The 17617-nt window shown below is 54.8% G+C and overlaps 1 protein-coding gene and 1 long non-coding RNA gene across 34 annotated transcripts in view; one reads left to right on the top strand and one right to left on the bottom strand.

The window, feature by feature from the left end:
* Nucleotides 1-17617, bottom strand: part of BANP (BTG3 associated nuclear protein) — a 156490-nt gene that overhangs the window by 85942 nt on the left and 52931 nt on the right. For all 33 annotated transcript variants that reach the window (XM_078357957.1, XM_035282155.3, XM_078357950.1 and 30 more), the window contains one exon: nt 1476-1715. In XM_078357957.1, the coding sequence (XP_078214083.1) occupies nt 1476-1715 (240 nt within the window). The remainder of the gene's footprint in view (nt 1-1475; nt 1716-17617) is intronic.
* Nucleotides 4205-15795, top strand: LOC144580558 (uncharacterized). The gene is made up of 2 exons (XR_013530284.1): nt 4205-5072; nt 10949-15795. It is a non-coding gene; the product is annotated as an uncharacterized LOC144580558 (long non-coding RNA).

Here is a 17617-nt window from a genome sequence, read left to right as displayed (position 1 = left end):
CTGGGTTTTAAGCTACAAGCACCTCACGTGATCAGGTACGCAGATGTACGCTCTCGGCCACGCCATGCCCTAAAGCTGAGGAGGGGGTGGTGGGCCTTCCGCCCGCCTCTGAAGGCAGTGTCCTGTCACAGCACAGCCATGGCCATGCTCTTCACCTGTGGCTGCTTTCAGAGCTGAGGGGTTGAAGAGAGACCCCAGGGCCCACAAAGCCTGAATCATCTGCCATGTGGCCCTTCAGAATAAGGCTGTGACACCTGCCCTGTGACCCTCTGTTCCTCTGTGACCTGCTTTACTCCACCCCTGAGAAGCTGTGAGGGGGCCCCACATGTGATCTCCCAGGCAATCATCTGAGATTACCTTCAGGGTCCAGAACAGGTGCCCGCCAGTGTCTGATAGCCAGGGCACACGCCTGGGCCGAGACATGGCAATGGGAAGATGCCTCGACCTGCTCACGTGTGTGGGCAGGACGTGGGCACCACCTTTCAGCAGCTTCCAGGAAAACCTGCAGTTAGCACAACCCCTCAGTCTCATTCAGACCCCATTTCCACAGCAACTACTCAACAGCCGAGCCCTCCCACTGCTTACCGCTCCTGACAGAGGCTCAAGGGCCTCACTGAGCTTCGCAGAGGAGCAAGGCTCTCTCCTATAGGAACAGCGGCCCCCGGCATGGTGAGACCTGGACGCAAAGTACATCACCTTGCTCGCCTAATTGGGAGATCAGATTCACACTTCACGCTCCCCTGTGGCAAGTCTCTAGAACCCAGATTTCCGGAAGACGCCCCCTCCCACCAGGTGCCCCGTGTCTCCTGCGCTTGCTAATGCTTCACTTTAGAAGCCAGGCAGGCGGCTTCTGGAGCAGCTGGGCTCTGTGGAGCAGATGGACCGTGGACGCTGGCAAGGAGGACCTGAGCAGCTGTCAAACGCCATCGAAGGACAACACTGCCATCGCCACTGGAGCAAGTCCCACTCTTCAGAGGGGAGGGAAACATCGCAGGCTGGGCTGGGCATGAAAATCGAGCTCTGGAGCTCTTCTGGCTCCATCACAGCCAGGTCAGCGCCAAGGCCCTGGCACGGCTGCCAAGCCCCAGCCCTCTCTGAAGGAAGGAGGCAGGCGCACTCCACCCGCTCCGGAGAGGCTCGGCGCCTGTGTCAACACAGCCAGCAGGACCGCAGGGAAGGCCCCGGCTTTCCTCCCACTTCCTCAAGAGTGGCCTGAGGACAGGAGGCGAGGAGGTTTTCACCCTAACTGAAGGGTACACTGTAGGTGTAAAATATTATGGGGTACATGAGATACCGTGGCGCAGGCACGCCATGCATAATACACACATCAGAGTCAACCGGGCACCCATCCCCTCAAGCAGTGATCCCCAAACCGCCCGGAGAAACGCAGCCCCAGGCCGGCCCTACTGACGCCAGCGTGCCCAGCACTGAAACACGGGTCCTGACCCAGCTCCCCGAGGCAGGGCTCGACTTACACCGGATGCCGTAGATGGTGAGCGGGTCCAGCTGCTTCTTCCCGTGCTTGCCCTGCCCCGAGAGGTTGGACACGGCCTGCACCTCGCGGTGGAAGAGGTAGTCCAGCAGCGTGAGCGCCATCTTCTCGGCTGTGCGGCAGTTGGTGCTGATGTGCAACATGTCGGAGGGAATGATGGCGCAGCGCACCCGCATCTCGGGGTTGTTCTCGTCGCCCAGCCAGGTGCCGTTGGGGTAATCCTCTGAAAGAGAGAAGACAGGGTCCTCAGACGGCCAAGGCCTGAACACACTCACGCTCAGGGCAGCGGAGTGCTCCACTCAGACACACCCAGGAAAGCTGGGCAGACCCCTCCCGACTTGCGATACAGTCACCAAGAGCACTGGAGCCTCCAAAGGCTGCCAAAGAATGAGGAGGAACGGAAACGATCCCAGCACCCCAGAGGGGGCCGGGATGTCCTGACATCCATTTCACATGGATGAATGTGGCCGGCAGGCAGCGTCCTGGCAGTCCTGCACTCAAGGCCAGCCCTCGGAGCTGAGCCTGCCCTGCTAACTCAGTGAGGCAAGCGGCTCGCAGCACACCTAGTGCCCCCGGCGCCTGCAGCTCCGGGACGGCCCTGCCTGCAGCTGGCACAGCACTGGCCAGCGTGTGCCCAGCAGCAGGAGCCTCCGCAGCCCCCAGGGGATGCCGCCCAGACCCCAGCGGGAGCACAGGCCAAGCTCATCCTCAGGTGGAAGAGGTGACATCAAACAAGCTGTAGTGTGGAACACCAGGTTCTCTTCACAGCCCCAGCAGGGTGAAAAGCTTTAAAAAGTAACAATGGTTTTCTGCCCACATCTGGAAGGAGACCACTTGCCACACCTGTCTCTGGAAGAATGGTGAGCCACCGCCTATTCCTATGTTTAGAGGACTCTGCACTGAGAAGAGGCTGTGGGGCCTCCACACAGCCTAAGGAGCCCGGCACGCCCCACAGTGCCCTCTGCACTGTTGTGGGTCGGCCGCCTGGTACAAGAAAATGGCTCCGTGCAGGACATGCTGAGCTCCGACAGGTCTGCTCCTCCCCATGGAGTCCCGGCCAGCACCGCTGCCCTTTCATGCTCTGTGAGCCTCACGCCTCCGCCAGGCAGCTCCACAGTGAGCCTGGGGTCTGTGCGCGGCACGTGCCCTGACCTGCCTAGAGCACTGGAATCCCTTCCCCTCCTCGTAGCCAAAGCTCCTTCCTTGCCACGGACATCCCTTAATCATGTGGAACTCAACCCTTATGATCTTGTGACCTCAAAGGTCACTAACAACAAAAAGAGAAAGGCAAGGCTGCACCTGGGGGCAGGGTGCGGGGACACGAGAGCAGCGGGGCAGGGGCCTGTGGGGCCGTGGGATCTGAGCACCAACAGGGTCACACACTGTGCTCATCCCGGACCTGGGACCCTGGCAGTATCAGATCCTTACACACAGTCGGTACCTGCCCCAGCCACCTGCTGAACGGGACCTTCCCCAGGGCTCCTCACCTCTGCCAGGGATGCTCTCCCACCGGCCCGCCACTCCCACCAAGAAGGACGCAGAGGCTGTGGCTCCAGCATCAGCAACTGGCTTGCCGCCATCCCGTGGACACAATGCCAGCCCTTGCTTCTGCACAGCATAAGTCACAGCATGCCCTGGACACCGGCATTCTCAGGGCAGTTAAAATGCAGCCGCCCACAGCGGCGTACTCAGGTGTGAGAATGCGCCACGTTCTCCACCGTCGGCGAAGCCACAGCAAGGATCCGTGGACAGGCCCACACTCCGCATGGAGGAGAGAGGTAGCCAGGCACCTGGAGAAGCCGAAGCTCGCCAGCAAAGCACATTCCCGTGGCGATGGAGTGGGACTTCCCACCCGCCTGCCCAGGGAGTGACGACCGCCAGCTCCTCCACACCTCTCCGCCTCTCTCACAAGCAAGCGCCAGCTCTCAGCTTCTTAGCTGACCCTCCACAAGTCACTGGTCTCTGAACCACAGCCTCCTTCTCTGCATAGTGGCCTCTCCGGGTTGTCCTCAGGTTGAGCAAGTACAGTTGGTGAAAGACGTGGCGGCTTGTCAAACCCCCTTTTCAAAGCCTTCCCGTGTGACAGAGGAAAGCCGCACACATGATCATAAGCCAGACAACTGGCGCTCCAGCTGGGAAGCTCAGCAGCTCCCGAACCATCTCCTCTGACCCTCAAGTTGAACCAAAGTAAAGCTGGGAGTCTCCCCTCCCCGGCACGTCCTCCTCCACGGAAGGGTGGAGACCTAAGTACCTCCCTCCAGGGGCCAGGACCTAGGAGGCCTCCTCTCTCCGTCAGAGTCTCCACGGCCTAAGGCCGGGTTACAGTCATGCCACCCTGGGCATCGCCACCACAAAATGTCTGTAAGCTTTACTTTGAAATGTCCCAACACTGACTTTCTGGCTCCTAAAACGGTAGCCAGGGGTGCCAGCTGGGCCAGGAAGCCTGGAGCACAGCTGAGAAGCCGTGGACACCAACCGTCGGGTCCTAGTGCGCACGGCTCCCTTCACGAGCGGCCTCATTCGCCAAAACGCATTATTCCCCAAGACAGAAGATTTCCATGAAGTATCAGGGAAGGGCTGGTCATCGCCATGGGGGCAGGGCACGGTGGCTGGGCTCTTGGCTGTAGCTCAGGATAGAAAAGCTCTAATTTTGGGAATTCAGGGTAAGAGGAGATTAAGAAGTATCAAAGCTCGGAGACTGCTGAGAAGTGCACGGATGGTGCTGGGAACGTGGGCTCAGACACATGCATCTGTCACACCATCTGTCAGCCACTGTACATTCCACCCGGACGTGAAGAGCCAAATGAAACGTATGCCTCAAAACTAATTAACGGACGCAGTCTCGTGGCAGGGGCTGCCCAGAGGCCACAGCTGGAAAGGTGAGAGGCTCCAACTTTGGGGATTTTTTTTTCTTTTTTTGAGACGGAGTTTTGCTCTTGTTGCCCAGCCTGGAGTGCAATGGCGCGATCTTGGCTCACCACAACCTCCGCCTCCTGGGTTCAGACAATTCTCCTGCCTCAGCCTCCTGAGAAGCTGGGATTACAGGCACACGCCACCATGCCTAGCTAATTTTTTGTATTTTTAGTAGACATGGGGTTTTTGCCAGGGTGACACCCTCAGACACCACCCAGCATGAGCCGGGGCCTCGGGAATCAGCCTCGATCCTAGATAGGGGCTGCTTGATGTGGGCTCCCAGCCCCAGCCAGCCAGTGAGCCCCAGGTGAAGGGGTACAAATGAAGTGAAAGCTGCCGGAGCACTGGAGGAGCACCTGAGCACCTGCGGAAGCCACCCAGCAGCTGCTGGAGTGCAAGACCTCAGCCCACCCCTCCTGACTCCCAAGCGCCAGAGACAGTGGCCTGCAAGTGAAGGGAGACAGGCAGGGCTAGTGCTGACTTCAGACAAGAACAGGTGACCCGAGGCAGGAAATACAGAAGGAGTCACCCAGGGGAAGAACTCGGAGAACATTCCAGAGCAGAGAGCAGCACCAGGAACATTCCAGAGCAGAGAGCAGCACCAGGAACATTCCAGAGCAGAGAGCAGCGCCAGCCTGGGCCAGGAGGGACCACATGCTCCAGGAAGGTAAGAGAACCAGAGTGGCTGGAGCAGGGAGTGTAGGGCAGAGGAGTGACAGGGAAGGGTGGAGAACCGAGCAGGGCCCAGTCACCCAGGCAGAGAGCGCGTGCCCACACCCAGCGTGGTCCAAGCTAAACCAGCATGGGCAGAGGGCACGAGCTGAGAGGGCACGGGCAGAGGGCACGAGCTGAGGGGGCACAGGCAGAGGGGGCACGGGCAGAGGGCACGAGCTGAGAGGGCACGGGCACAGGGTACGAGCTGAGGGGGCACGGGCAGAGGGCACGAGCTGAGGGGGCACAGGCAGAGGGGGCACGGGCAGAGGGCACGAGCTGAGAGGGCACGGGCACAGGGTAAGAGCTGAGGGGGCATGGGCAGAGGGCACGAGCTGAGGGGGCACGGGCAGAGGGCACGAGCTGAGGGGGCACAGGCAGAGGGCACAAGCTGAGGGCACGGGCAGAGGGTATGAGCTGAGGGGGCACGGGCAGAGGGCACGAGCTGAGGGGGCATGGGCAGAGGGTACGAGCTGAGGGGGCACAGGCAGTGGGGGCACGGGCAGAGGGCACGAGCTGAGAGGGCATGAGCAGAGGGTACGAGCTGAGGGGGCACGGGCAGAGGGCACGAGCTGAGGGGGCATGGGCAGAGGGCACAAGCTGAGGGGGCATGAGTAGAGGGCATGGTCAGAGGGGACAAGCAGCTGATGACAGGGATGCCCAATAACCCCAAACAGCAGAGGACCTGGGGTAGGCACGGCCTGCACGAGATGCACCGTCTGAACTTCCCAGGGTTCCTAGCACAGAGGCTCATTTAACTGGAACTCTGGTCAGATGGAGGGGGTCTCTAGTGACAGCAAACATCTCTGGACTTAGGACCTGGAGATCACAAGCAGAGGACCCGAGGCAGGCAGCAGGAAGGGCAGCAGCTTCCCTCATGGGCCTCCGCAACCGTCACCCACACCAGGACATGGGCAATGCAGGGCCAGTGCGAGGATGGTGCAGGGACGGTGAGCAACGGCTCTCAGCCGGAGCCACCACACTGCTAAAGATCCCTGCAGGAGTGACAGGGCTAACCCACACTTGGCTGAGCTCTCCGTGGTGAGATGATATTTTTTAAGTGAACATTCGACAAGAATTTAGAGTTGTTTTTCAAACAATGAGTCAAAATCATGTCAAACTGTCACTCAGACCCTCCAGGAGGGATGACGTGGGCTCCCCATGGCCACACCGAGAACCTCCCTGACTTACAGTAAGAGCCGGCTCTGGGGGAACTGCCGCCCACCATCTCCATCCTCCCTGGGCTCCCACCTCAAGGTAATGTCAGGACAGCCGCGGAGCTCATCCTCCCACAGGCTTCATGCCCCATCTAAGGGCCAGTGTGCAAATGTCCAGACCCAGTGCGCCCAAGGCCAGCTGTGCCCTCCACCCCACACGGAGCTGCCCCAGCGATGGGTGGCTCCTCCGCACTGTGGGTCACACTGAGCGAGCCCTCCCTCCACAACCACTGGCCTCATCTACGCCTCAACAATTCTTCCTGGCCTTTCTTCAGCACTGCAGGGGACTCAGCCCAGCAGAGTGGCCATCTGGCCTGTCCTCCCAGGGAGCTCCTGCCTCAGCATCCAGCAGGACCTAGCTCGTGCCAGCCTCTTGGGGTTCACGGCTCACAGCGCCACGCCCTGGACTTCACACTCCAGCACAGCCGCATTACCAGTGCAGACGTCCCCAGTTTTCTGGTTCCCACCCACGCCTGTGTCCATGGAGCTCCTGCTGGCAACAACATTCCCGCCTCACTCCACTAGGCACTAGAGATTTTCAGGCGTCCACTCCCCCAGGCCGGGGGCACCTCCCCTCACTCAGCGCTGGGAGCCCAGGGCCAAGGGTAGGGTCTGGCACAGAGGCAGTGAAGTGACCTCAGGCCCTGCAATTCCAGTGCCGTCAGTGGAGGCCAGGGAGGGTCCACCTTCAGTACCATCAGAAGCCCCCAGGTGACCCCATGTATGGCCAAGACTGAGAAGCACGCTCACGAAGGCTCGTGAGGAACAAGATAATAAATTAGCGCCCATGTAGTGAATCGATTTAACCAGGAATCTAGAGGAAGCACCCTGGGACTCACATTCTCAGACCAGCAGCATCAGCAGTGACAAGGAACCTGCTGGAAATGCCCATTCTCACGCCCTGCCCCACCCCCACAAATCAGAGGCTTGGGGTGGGCCCTGTTGAACAAGGGGATTCTGACCTGTGTAGGGGGTCTCACATAGCGCAAGCCCCGTGTATAGACAGAGCTCCAGGCAGGCTTCCTGCCTCCTACACCAGAGCGCAGAGGCCAGCTGAACTCCGACAGGTGTGGGCAGCGGTCTAAGGACTAGGCATGAGGCAGGCCCAAGGGCACACAGCACTGAACAGGCAGGCTGAGTGAGCTCTGTAAGGACTAGGCATGAGGCAGGCCCATGGGCACACAGCACTGAACAGGCAGGCTGAGTGAGCTCTGTAAGGACTAGGCATGAGGCAGGCCCATGGGCACACAGCACTGAACAGGCAGGCTGAGTGAGCTCTGTAAGGACTAGGCATGAGGCAGGCCCAAGGGCACACAGCACTGAACAGGCAGGCTGAGTGAGCTCTGTAAGGACTAGGCATGAGGCAGGCCCAAGGGCACACAGCACTGAGGGAAGAGCCCGTTCTGTCCGGCAGGCTGAGTGAGCTCTGTGAGGTGTGGGCAGCGGTCTAAGGACTAGGCATGAGGCAGGCCCATGGGCACACAGACAGTGCTGCGGGAGAACCTATCCTGCCGGGGCAGCTCCTGAGCCCACAGTTACACTATGCCAGAGGCCTCAGCTCCTCGTCCACAGTAACCCCAGCAGCTGAGCCAGTCTATGACCCATCTCACAGAAGAGGCATTGAGACGTCTGCAGAAATGAATGAGCCTGATCAAGGTCACAGGCCAAGGGAGAGGCAGACTGGGACTGCAGGAAAACGCTCCAGGCCCTGAGAAGTCCCTGCCCGATAAAAACCAGTGATTCGCACATTTCTAGAGTCTCTTCCTAGAAAGCTGCTGATCCTCAGATACTCTGCGTTTCAATGATGGCTTTTCTGCACTGAAGTGGAAGGTAATGTCTTATGTCTGCCTCCTGACATGATCTGCTGATTACTCAAGTTTTTATACATTCAGAATTCCATATTCGGGGGAAAAAGGGAAATGAAACGATGATTTAAAAATCCCAGCCTGAAATCTGCTGTCAGACCACAGAGAATAGCTATTAATGTGTCCTTTCCTCTCAGGCAGTCTACTTGAAAGACAAGCTTTTTAGGGTCCCTCTCTCCTACTTTCATTTGAAGGCTGAGTTCCCAAAAACAGATGAAACAAGAGTTCTGACAAATGTCAGTTTGTGTGTCGTCCAAGACCAAAGGACTAACTGCACGTGAGCGTCCCGTGAAGCGGAGTTCCACAGTCATTTCCCGGGTGATGGCTCTGAGTGCTCCTGTCCTGAGATTCCACACATTAGTCCCCTGCCGTCACAGAGGTGGCCCGGGTGATGGCTCCGAGTGCTCCTGTCCTGAGATTCCACACATTAGTCCCCTGCCGTCACAGAGGTGGCGAATGCTGGATTTCCATCTCCAGTAGGACAGTGAACAAATCAGAAGGCCATCCTTTACAGGTCACTGGACTGCAGGGTTCTTCAGAGCCTCACAGTGTGGGGTAATTTCCACAACGCAGCCAAGTCCACCTCAATTGAGCTCAAGCTCAGCCTCACCCTCTCCAGGTAAGTCTCCAGAGAAGATTCAAATTAGATATGCACCCACGGTAACAATTAATTTTCATCTGGCTTTTGCAAAGGCTCACTCAGGCTGTTTATGAATTTCAAAAACAACATCGCATAAAATGAAATAAATGGTTCCAACAATGAATAACACAGAGCAAGCCCACACAGGATTCAAACCTAAGGACAGCAACAGGCTGTGTCGTTACATCAGGGCTCAAAATGGCTCCAGCGCCGGGACACACATGGACCGTCTCTACCAATAATAATTCATCTCTCCTATCCCAGCGCCAGGACACACATGGACCGTCTCTATCAATAATAACTCATGTCTCCTATCCCAGCGCCGGGACACACATGGACCGTCTCTATCAATAATAACTCATCTCTCCTATCCCAGTGCCGGGACACATGGACCGTCTCTATCAATAATAACTCATCTCTCCTATCCCAGCGCCGGGACACATGGACCGTCTCTACCAATAATAACTCATCTCTCCTATCCCAGCGCCGGGACACATGGACCGTCTCTACCAATAATAACTCATCTCTCCTATCCCAGCGCCGGGACACATGGACCGTCTCTACCAATAATAACTCATCTCTCCTATCCCAGCGCCGGGACGCATGGACCATCTCTATCAATAATAACTCATCTCTCCTATCCCAGCGCCGGGACACATGGACCATCTCTATCAATAGTAACTCATCTCTCCTATCCCAGTGCCGGGACACATGGACCGTCTCTATCAATAATAATTCATCTCTCCTATCCCAGCGCCGGGACACATGGACCGTCTCTACCAATAATAACTCATCTCTCCTATCCCAGCACTGGGACACATGGACCGTCTCTACCAATAATAACTCATCTCTCCTATCCCAACGCCAGGACGCATGGACCATCTCTATCAATAATAACTCATCTCTCCTATCCCAGCGCCGGGACGCATGGACCGTCTCTATCAATAATAACTCATCTCTCCTATCCCAGTGCCGGGACGCATGGACCGTCTCTATCAATAATAACTCATCTCTCCTATCCCAGCGCCGGGACACATGGACCGTCTCTACCAATAATAACTCATCTCTCCTATCCCAGCGCCGGGACACATGGACCGTCTCTATCAATAATAACTCATCTCTCCTATCCCAGCGCCGGGACACATGGACCGTCTCTATCAATAATAACTCATCTCTCCTATCCCAGCGCCGGGACACATGGACCGTCTCTACCAATAATAACTCATCTCTCCTATCCCAGTGCCGGGACACACATGGACCGTCTCTACCAATAATAACTCATCTCTCCTATCCCAGCGCCGGGACACACATGGACCGTCTCTATCAATAATAACTCATCTCTCCTATCCCAGCGCCGGGACACACATGGACCGTCTCTATCAATAATAACTCATCTCTCCTATCCCAGCACCGGGACACACATGGACCATCTCTATCAATAATAACTCAGCTCTCCTATCCCAGCGCCGGGACACACATGGACCATCTCTATCAATAATAACTCAGCTCTCCTATCCCAGCGCCGGGACACACATGGACCATCTCTATCAATAATAACTCATCTCTCCTATCCCAGCGCCGGGACACATGGACCATCTCTATCAATAGTAACTCATCTCTCCTATCCCAGCGCCGGGACACATGGACCGTCTCTATCAATAATAACTCATCTCTCCTATTCCAGCGCCGGGACACATGGACCGTCTCTACCAATAATAACTCATCTCTCCTATCCCAGCACTGGGACACATGGACCGTCTCTACCAATAATTTCTCTCTCCTATTCCGGCCGCTCTGTGGCACGCAGACCTGCTCCTGTTCTTACGCTGCTGTCTCCCACTTCCCTTGGTTTTATTGTGGTCCCTCATCTCTCTGTAGTCCTACTCTCGTTAGTGATCAACTCCGGACTGCCACAAAGAAGTATTTCACTATTACCTCACACATACAGCAGTTATGTTTAAAACACTTACATAAGATAAATTCTGTAAATAAATTTTCGAGGAATGTTTGTAGCTAAATATCCTTCTTTCTATGTGCATGAACGGCACTCTGTGGACTGTGAGGTCTGCCAATCTGACCACAGCATGGCGTGGCTACATGTTCTTTCCAGGTACGCAGCTGACGTTCCGTGGACTGCGAGGTCTGTGAATCCGACCACACAGCACAGCACAGCGTGGCTACACGTTCTTTCCACGTAAATGACTGACATTCCGTGGACTGCGAGGTCTGTAAATCCACACAGCACAGCGTGGCCATATGTTATTTCCTCGTGCACGGCTGACATTCCATGGACTGCGAGGTCTGTAAATCCACACAGCACAGTGTGGCCATATGTTCTTATTTCCACGTGCACGGCTGACATTCCATGGACTGGGAGGTCTATAAATCCACACAGCACAGTGTGGCCATATGTTATTTCCTCGTGCACGGCTGACATTCCATGGACTGCGAGGTCTGTAAATCCACACAGCACAGTGTGGCCATATGTTATTTCCTCGTGCACGGCTGACATTCCATGGACTGTGAGGTCTGTAAATCCACACAGCACAGTGTGGCCATATGTTATTTCCTTGTGCACGGCTGACATTCCATGGACTGCGAGGTCTGTAAATCCGCACAGCACAGCGTGATTACATGTTCTTTCCATGTGCCCAGTGTTCCATGGACAGCGAGGTCTGTGAATCTGGCCGCAGAGCATGGCATGCCAGCAGCAGTGGCAGGACGGCCGCAGCTGACAGCTCTCACGACGGCCCAACTCTCCCAGCTGTGCCTCAGCAGCCTTCACCAGCACCACCAGGGGCTACCACATAAGTCATTCTACTGACAGGGGTGTCCATGTGACCAATTCCTGGCAATAATGCAAGTAGAATTCAATGACAATCCTCCGCTGAAATTAAGTACCTAACATTTTATGTGTAGGGTTAGAAACAGGTGTAAGAATTACCAAATGCATACGCAGCAGGAATTTAAACTCTTGATTTAGAATCTAACTAAATCTCTTCATGGGCAAACAGGTCCCACGCTAGGTCCATTTTAGCTCAACTTGTCTCTCCAACTCAGCTGGCAGCCTAGTCATTGAGTGACGGGAGCCCACACGCTGTCAGGTACAAAACAAAGCCATGAGCACACCAAGACCAAGACTACTGACGAAAGACAAGAACGAAGACAGCCTGCCGTCCACATGCTCAACAGTCAGGAGGTACCTTCCTTCCTGCTCCAGTGAGACACAGCCTGCCGTCCACATGCTCAACAGTCAGGAGGTACCTTCCTTCCTGCTCCAGTGAGACACAGCCTACCGTCCACATGCTCAACAGTCAGGAGGTACCTTCCTTCCTGCTCCAGTGAGACACAGCCTACGATCCACATGCTCAACAGTCAGGAGGTACCTTCCTTCCTGCTCCAGTGAGACACAGCCTACCGTCCACATGCTCAACAGTCAGGAGGTACCTTCCTTCCTGCTCCAGTGAGACACAGCCTACCGTCCACATGCTCAACAGTCAGGAGGTACCTTCCTTCCTGCTCCAGTGAGACACAGCCTACCGTCCACATGCTCAACAGTCACGAGGTACCTTCCTTCCTGCTCCAGTGAGACACAGCCTACCGTCCACATGCTCAACAGTCAGGAGGTACCTTCCTTCCTGCTCCAGTGAGACACAGCCTACCGTCCACATGCTCAACAGTCAGGAGGTACCTTCCTTCCTGCTCCAGTGAGACACAGCCTACCGTCCACATGCTCAACAGTCACGAGGTACCTTCCTTCCTGCTCCAGTGAGACACAGCCTACCGTCCACATGCTCAACAGTCACGAGGTACCTTCCTTCCTGCTCCAGTGAGACACAGCCTACCGTCCACATGCTCAACAGTCAGGAGGTACCTTCCTTCCTGCTCCAGTGAGACACAGCCTACCGTCCACATGCTCAACAGTCAGGAGGTACCTTCCTTCCTGCTCCAGTGAGACACAGCCTACCGTCCACATGCTCAACAGTCAGGAGGTACCTTCCTTCCTGCTCCAGTGAGACACAGCCTACCGTCCACATGCTCAACAGTCACGAGGTACCTTCCTTCCTGCTCCAGTGAGACACAGCCTACCGTCCACATGCTCAACAGTCAGGAGGTACCTTCCTTCCTGCTCCAGTGAGACACAGCCTACCGTCCACATGCTCAACAGTCACGAGGTACCTTCCTTCCTGCTCCAGTGAGACACAGCCTACCGTCCACATGCTCAACAGTCACGAGGTACCTTCCTTCCTGCTCCAGTGAGACACAGCCTACCGTCCACATGCTCAACAGTCACGAGGTACCTTCCTTCCTGCTCCAGTGAGACACAGCCTACCGTCCACATGCTCAACAGTCACGAGGTACCTTCCTTCCTGCTCCAGTGAGACACAGCCTACCGTCCACATGCTCAACAGTCAGGAGGTACCTTCCTTCCTGCTCCAGTGAGACACAGCCTACCGTCCACATGCTCAACAGTCACGAGGTACCTTCCTTCCTGCTCCAGTGAGACACAGCCTACCGTCCACATGCTCAACAGTCACGAGGTACCTTCCTTCCTGCTCCAGTGAGACACAGCCTACCGTCCACATGCTCAACAGTCAGGAGGTACCTTCCTTCCTGCTCCAGTGAGACACAGCCTACCGTCCACATGCTCAACAGTCACGAGGTACCTTCCTTCCTGCTCCAGTGAGACACAGCCTACCGTCCACATGCTCAACAGTCAGGAGGTACCTTCCTTCCTGCTCCAGTGAGACACAGCCTACCGTCCACATGCTCAACAGTCAGGAGGTACCTTCCTTCCTGCTCCAGTGAGACACAGTCTACTGTTCAGACTCCCAACAGTCAGGAGGTACCTTCCTTCCTGCTCCAGTGAGACACAGTCTACTGTTCAGACTCCCAACGGTCAGGAGGTACCTTCCTTCTGATTCCAATGGAATGTGTCATGACAAATGAAATTACCTAAGTAAAAACCTACAATAACATGATACAGTATCTTTGCTGTACAATAAACTGACTCCAAATTTGATATAAAACAGCATACCAATTTGGAATTGATACAAGCCATTTGGAATTCTTGAGAAATAACTGTTTTGAAATCTGTGGTTCTCAAAGACTTAAGGCACTTAAATACTTCTACAAGATGAGAACAATCTGTCTCCTGCGGCTCCTGTCTCTTGTCAGGGCCTAAAAAGACTGAACAGAGAGACAAGCGCGTCCCCCCTTAGCACAGACTGAACGGAAGGACAAGCGTGTCCCCCCTTAGCACAGACTGAACGGAAGGACAAACGCGTCCCCTTAGCACAGACTGAACAGAAGGACAAGCGCGTCCCCCCTTAGCACAGACTGAACGGAAGGACAAGCGCGTCCCCTTAGCACAGACTGAACGGAAGGACAAGCACGTCCCCCCTTAGCACAGACTGAACGGAAGGACAAGCGTGTCCCCTTAGCACAGACTGAACGGAAGGACAAGCGCGTCCCCCCTTAGCACAGACTGAACGGAAGGACAAGCGCGTCCCCCCTTAGCACAGACTGAACGGAAGGACAAGCATGTCCCCCCTTAGCACAGACTGAACAGAAGGACAAGCGCGTCCCCTTAGCACAGACTGAACGGAAGGACAAGCGCGTCCCCTTAGCACAGACTGAACGGAAGGACAAGCGCGTCCCCCCTTAGCACAGACTGAACGGAAGGACAAGCATGTCCCCTTAACACAGACTGAACGGAAGGACAAGCGCGTCCCCTTAGCACAGACTGAACGGAAGGACAAGCGCGTCCCCTTAGCACAGACTGAACGAAGGACAAGCGCATCCCCACTTAGCACAGATTGAACGGAAGGACAAGCGCGTCCCCCCTTAGCACAGACTGAATGGAAGGACAAGCGCGTCCCCCCTTAGCACAGACTGAACGGAAGGACAAGCGCGTCCCCACTTAGCACAGACTGAACGGAAGGACAAGCGTGTCCCCCCTTAGCACAGACTGAACGGAAGGATAAGCATGTCCCCTTAGCACAGACTGAACGGAAGGACAAGCGCGTCCCCACTTAGCACAGACTGAACGGAAGGACAAGCGTGTCCCCCCCTTAGCACAGACTGAACGGAAGGACAAGCGCGTCCCCTTAGCACAGACTGAACGGAAGGACAAGCGCGTCCCCTTAGCACAGACTGAAAGGAAGGACAAGCGCGTCCCCTTAGCACAGACTGAACGGAAGGACAAGCACGTCCCCTTAGCACAGACTGAACGGAAGGACAAGCGTGTCCCCTTAGCACAGACTGAACGGAAGGACAAGCGCGTCCCCCCTTAGCACAGACTGAACGGAAGGACAAGCGTGTCCCCCCTTAGCACAGACTGAACGGAAGGATAAGCATGTCCCCTTAGCACAGACTGAACGGAAGGATAAGCGCATCCCCTTAGCACAGACTGAACGGAAGGACAAGCGCATCCCCTTAGCACAGACTGAACGGAAGGACAAGCGCGTCCCCCCTTAACACAGACTGAACGGAAGGACAAGCGTGTCCCCTTAGCACCTCCATATTCATCATGCTTTCGGTCACATCAACGTGCTGACTCGCCCCTGCCCAGCTGCTCTGGGGGAGAGGGGCACAGGCAGGGAAGCTGCTGGCACAGTTCTCCGCACGTCTGAACCTCACGGAAATGTTGACCAGATGACACCCCTGTGGGCTGACAGTGAATCTGATGGAAGAGACGCGAATGGACTGGCTGTTATTGCAACATTCGCATGTACAGCAATCATTTAAAGATGACTTCCTCTGTCTGCGATTTTCCACATCCGCTATGTCGAATAATGCAGCGCAAGCTGATACTTTCCTAACACCGACCCCGCTGGGATATACATTCCCATGGACAGAGTCAGTGAAAGAGGCTGATTATAAACGTTTCCTCCTAATGAATGTGAAAATAGAATGGCTCTAGATGACGACCTCATCTTCAAAATAAAGTAAAAATTAAGATTAGAAAAAGCTCTCCACCCCAATCCTAACAACCTGTGTTGTACATCAAAACTATGTTTGATGAGAACAAGCAGTGGTAATATGGCTAAAAAACTCAGCTCAAAGACTTTGCTAAAGAAAACTGTCCTACACAAAACATCAAAAGAACTTAACCTCAGATACAAAGAATATTTGTATGTTTCCTTATATATACAGATTAGTACTAAGTAGGCTCCAAATCTGATATCTTCTCCTAGGTTGGTTTTAAATGTTTTTGTTTTTATGACCCTGCACTCCCCAGAATCATCAACTTTTTTGTGCCTTCGCTGACACAATTTAAACCAAACACACGCCAGGCCTTAAGGCGGTGGCCAGATCTACGTGGGGATTTACAGAATCCACGTTGAAAAATAATCAGAACAATGAGTCTGTCGTCACTGCGATGTGATTTCCAACTTCCATGAAGATGAAATCAGCAGAAGCCCTCTTTTCCTCAAATTTCATTTCATACATACGCAAAAACCTGCACATAAATGTTCACGGTGGCATTAATGACAACAGCCAAAAAGTGGAAACAACCCAAATGTCCACTGCTGACGATGGAGAAACAGAGCGCGGGCCGTGCGGACCTCGGCGTATCATGCAGCCACTAAGAGGACAATGCTCTGAGGCAAGCGACAAAGTGCACGTCACAGGATTCCATCTATACTCAGGGTCCACAATGGGGACGCCCAGAGGGACAGGCGGAGACGGGTGGGTGCCAGAGGCTGGAGGCTGGAAGAATGGAAAGTGACTGCTGGTGGATACTGGCTGATTTTGGGGGTAATAAAATATATTCTAGAAGTAGAAGTGATGACTCCACAACCTTGTGAATCTACTACAAACCACTGAGGTGGACCTTTAGAACCATAGGGTACACAAATTAGATCTCAACTTGGAAAAAAATAGATCAACCTAAGCTCTCTCTCTTCCCACCATGCTGCCATCTGAATCCTGGCGCTCTGTATTAGAGGGAAAAGCAATTTTTGTGAAAAACATTATTTTCAATGTTTCAGATACGGTAATGAGTCTTCCTAACAGGAAAACCTTTGTTCAGTCAACACATCGACACTGAGTTGCTAGGAAAAATCAACAACTCACACACAGAAGCAGGAAAAACTCGAGTTCTTCCTAGTAAGTAAACAAAACCCATGCTCACCACTGCCGCACAGAGCTGACTGTGTTTGGCTCTCTCTTTTCTCCACGCTGTAGTAACTGACAGTCATTGGTCACTTATGGAGACAGGATGAGGGCACACACAGGCTCTGTGGGGAAGAGGCCTATGAAAGGCACACTGGGTGGGCTGAGCTGGGAGGGAGGACAGCTCAGAGCCTGCAGGAGAGAAGCCCCCGCTGGGAATCCAGGTGGGAATCCAGGTGGAAAGAGGCAGTGCGACCTATGCCACAGGCCCCGTGGAAGCCGAGTCCTCCAGCCAGAGAGCCGCCTCTGAGAGCCCATGTCCAGACACTGATCTGAGAGACGTGGGAAGACGGCAGGCCGATGCCAGTGTCAGGAAGGAAAGCTTACAGGGGCCATCCTTGAAGGCATCGACAGCCGATGAAATGAGTGAAACTGCCTACAAACGACGCTGTCCACCTGCATCAGCGTGGGCAGATTTCCGCCACGTAAGGGAAGGAAGGGAGTCGTCACACCATGAAGTGTGCACAGAAAAATCCCAAAAGGTTCAGAGATCTCACACTGGTGCAATTATTCTCCCTTTCTTCATTTTATCTCTCCTTTTTTTTCTGAGACGCCGTCTCACTCTGTTGCCCAGGCTGGAGTGCAGTGGCGCGATCTC

The sequence above is a fragment of the Callithrix jacchus genome, chromosome 20 (genome assembly GCF_049354715.1).
Source record: "Callithrix jacchus isolate 240 chromosome 20, calJac240_pri, whole genome shotgun sequence".
Classification (NCBI taxonomy): Eukaryota; Metazoa; Chordata; class Mammalia; order Primates; family Cebidae; genus Callithrix; species Callithrix jacchus.
This window is presented reverse-complemented; position numbering and strand designations above follow the sequence as displayed.